A 2,809-nucleotide genomic window follows, 5' to 3' on the forward strand; every position below is an offset into this window, starting at 1 on the left:
AACCTCCAATTGTAAATCTCAATTTATGATTTTTCTTGTATTTTTAATCCTACATTGAATAAGTAGTAATATATTTCAGCATTCGGGGTTGTTAGCTAAATTGCAAGAATTCAATCGAGAATTCGAGGACTAAGCAGTTGAATTAGGAGCTTTGCTGAGAAGCTCGAGAGGATCCGCTATGGCGATGGGAAAAGAAGATGAATCTGAGAGAAATGAGAGGATTTGAGAGAGAAATTGTAATATCTGTATATTGATGATTGTAATATGTAAAATACACTAATTTATAGAGAATATAAGTTCCCACAATTCAGTCTCGATTCTCTCCTCTTTCAACTAACAAATTGACTATTTGTTGTAACACTCTAACTAACTTTTAACTAACTCTGCTAACAAATTTTCGGAAGACTATAATTGTTTATCAATACTCCTCCTGTAGAAGATCCTTGACCACAAAGACCAAAGTTGGAAATCTTTTCTTGAGCACGGTAAAGTATTCCCAAGTAGGATGATCTGCTGATAGGCCTGACCATTTGACTAGAACATGTGCAACTGCTTTATTACCCTTCTTCACCATCCTTCTTTGCAGAATAGATTCAGGGTAGGGGCAATGGGGGCTAGCAATATCAATGATAGGAGGGTATGAAATCTGAGCAGGTACCTCATAACACTTCTTCAATAAGGACACATGTATAGTAGGACGTATCTTTACTAAAGAAAGAAAAAGAAGAGTGTAGGGTGTTGATCCCACCTTTCTTATGATCTGAAAAAGGGCCATAATACTTAGTAGCTAGTTTGTGAAATGGCTAAGTGGGTAGGGTAATCTGTCTGTAAGGTTGGACCTTCAAATATACCCATTTTTCCACTTCAAATTGTCTTTCACTCCTATGAGAGTTAGCTTGTTGCTTCATTCTGAGTTGGGCCCTCATTAGGTGATATTTCAGTAGTTGCAATTTGAGTTTTCTGTTCAACAATGTGTTATCAACATCAGCTGATGCAGATTCACCTGGTAAGTAAGGCAAATGTAGAGGAGCTGGCCTTCCATAGAGTGACTCACAGGAAATAGTTTTAATAACAGAATGATAAATGTATTGTACCAATATTTTGCCATAGCTAGATAGGAATACCAGTCAGTAGTTTTATCATTGCAAAAGCAACTCAAATAGGTTTCTAAACACCTATTCAGAACCTTAGTCTGAGCAGATTGAGGATGGTAAGCTGAAGAAGTATGCAGCTGTACACCATGTATGGAAAAGAGTTCATACCAGAAAGAACTCAGAAAAATTGCTTCTCTATCACTAACAATTGATTCTGGAAGACCATGTAATTTGAATATAGTGTCCATGAACACCTTAGCTACAGATTGACTTGTAAAAGGATGTTTAGTGACCATATTTACTAGGTCTATCCACTATCACTAGTATTACTTCATAGCCATGAGATTTTGGAAGCCCATTAATGATGTCACGACTGGAAATCCCAACATCAGGGTCGTGATGGCACCTAATATCTACTTGCTAGACAAGCCAACATGAAATAAGTAACTAACTAATTTTAACAGTTAAAAACAACAACAACAACAACAACAATAACAATGACAACAACAACAACAACATAATACCCAGCATTATCCCACACAGTGGGGTCTGGGGGTAGTGTGTACGCAGACCTTACTCCTACCTAGTGAGGATAGAGAGGATGTTTCTAATAGATCCTCAGCTCAGAAAAGCATAACCACCACATTAATGAAAATATAGATAAGAAGGGACAACACCAAAAATCCATATAAAAGTAGAATAAAAATAGCAAGATAGTAAGGTGATAAATAATGAAAGAAAACAACGGTTAGTCATAAAAACCTACTACCAACATAAAACGGGACAAACGTGCCAATACTACTGTTATGAACACTCTAGACTACCTACTTACCTTAATTCTCGACCTTCATACCTTCCTATCAAGGGTCATGTCCTCCGTCAGCTAAAGTTGCACCATGTCTTGCCTAATCACCTCTCCCCACCTCTTCTTTGGCCTACCTTTACCTTTCCGTAGGCCCTCCAATGTCAACCTCTCACACCTCCTCACCGGGGGTTTGTGCTCCTCCTACTCACATGACCAAACCACCTAAGTCGCGTTTCCCACATCTTGTCCTCAATAGGGACCATACCCACCTTACCACGAATAACCTCATTTCTAATCCTATCTACCTGGTGTGCTTGCACATCCATCTCAACATCCTCATCTCTGATATCTTCATCTTCTGGACATGAGAGATCTTGACTGCCTCACCTCCCCTTCCCCTTTTGAGTCTCACCACTGAACTTACACTCCAAGTATTCTATCATAGTCTTGCTCAACTTGAAACCTTTAGACTCCAGGGACTGCCTCTATGTCTCTAACTGCACGTTCACACCGCCTTATGTCTCATCAATCAACACAATATCATCTGCAAATAGCATGCACCATGGCACCTCCCCATGGATGTGGTGCGTCAGTACGTCCATCGACAGGTCAAACAAAAAAAGGCTAAGTGCCGACCCTTGATGCAACCCCATTATAAACGAAAAATGGTCTGATTCCCCAATCACCGTCCTCACTCGAGTTTTTGCTCTATCATACATGTCCTTGATCACCCTAACGTAGGCAATAGGTACGCCCCTAGCCTCCAAACATCTCCACAAAACCTCTCTCGGAACTTTATCGTATGCCTTTTCTAAGTCGATGAACACCATATGCAAGTCCTTCTTCCTCTCCCTATACTGCTCCATCAATCTCCTTATAAAGTGGATGGCTTCTCTAATAGAATGCCCCG

The 2,809-nt window shown here is 39.9% G+C and overlaps 1 protein-coding gene across 1 annotated transcript; it reads right to left on the bottom strand.

The window, feature by feature from the left end:
* Positions 1 to 418: 418 nt before the first annotated feature.
* Positions 419 to 1,390, bottom strand: LOC138887085 (uncharacterized). Its single transcript, XM_070168799.1, has 3 exons — positions 1,125 to 1,390; positions 852 to 1,035; positions 419 to 760 (listed from the first exon to the last, which is right to left on the bottom strand). Exons 1-3 carry the CDS (start codon positions 1,388 to 1,390, stop codon positions 419 to 421), a joined length of 792 nt encoding a protein of 263 aa, XP_070024900.1.
* Between the last annotated feature and the right edge of the window lie 1,419 nt (positions 1,391 to 2,809).

Source organism: Nicotiana sylvestris, chromosome 3, assembly GCF_000393655.2.
Source record: "Nicotiana sylvestris chromosome 3, ASM39365v2, whole genome shotgun sequence".
NCBI classification, from domain to species: Eukaryota; Viridiplantae; Streptophyta; class Magnoliopsida; order Solanales; family Solanaceae; genus Nicotiana; species Nicotiana sylvestris.

Bases quoted from the DNA above. Each gene is read 5' to 3' on its own strand.
- LOC138887085 (XM_070168799.1), bottom strand. From the start codon at position 1,390: ATGGTCACTAAACATCCTTTTACAAGTCAATCTGTAGCTAAGGTGTTC. The intron at 1,036-1,124 runs GTATTCCTATCT...ACTCTATGGAAG, and splicing joins AATGATAAAACTACTGACTG to GCCAGCTCCTCTACATTTGC. The intron at 761-851 runs GTATATTTGAAG...GCCCTTTTTCAG, and splicing joins AATTTGAAGTGGAAAAATGG to ATCATAAGAAAGGTGGGATC.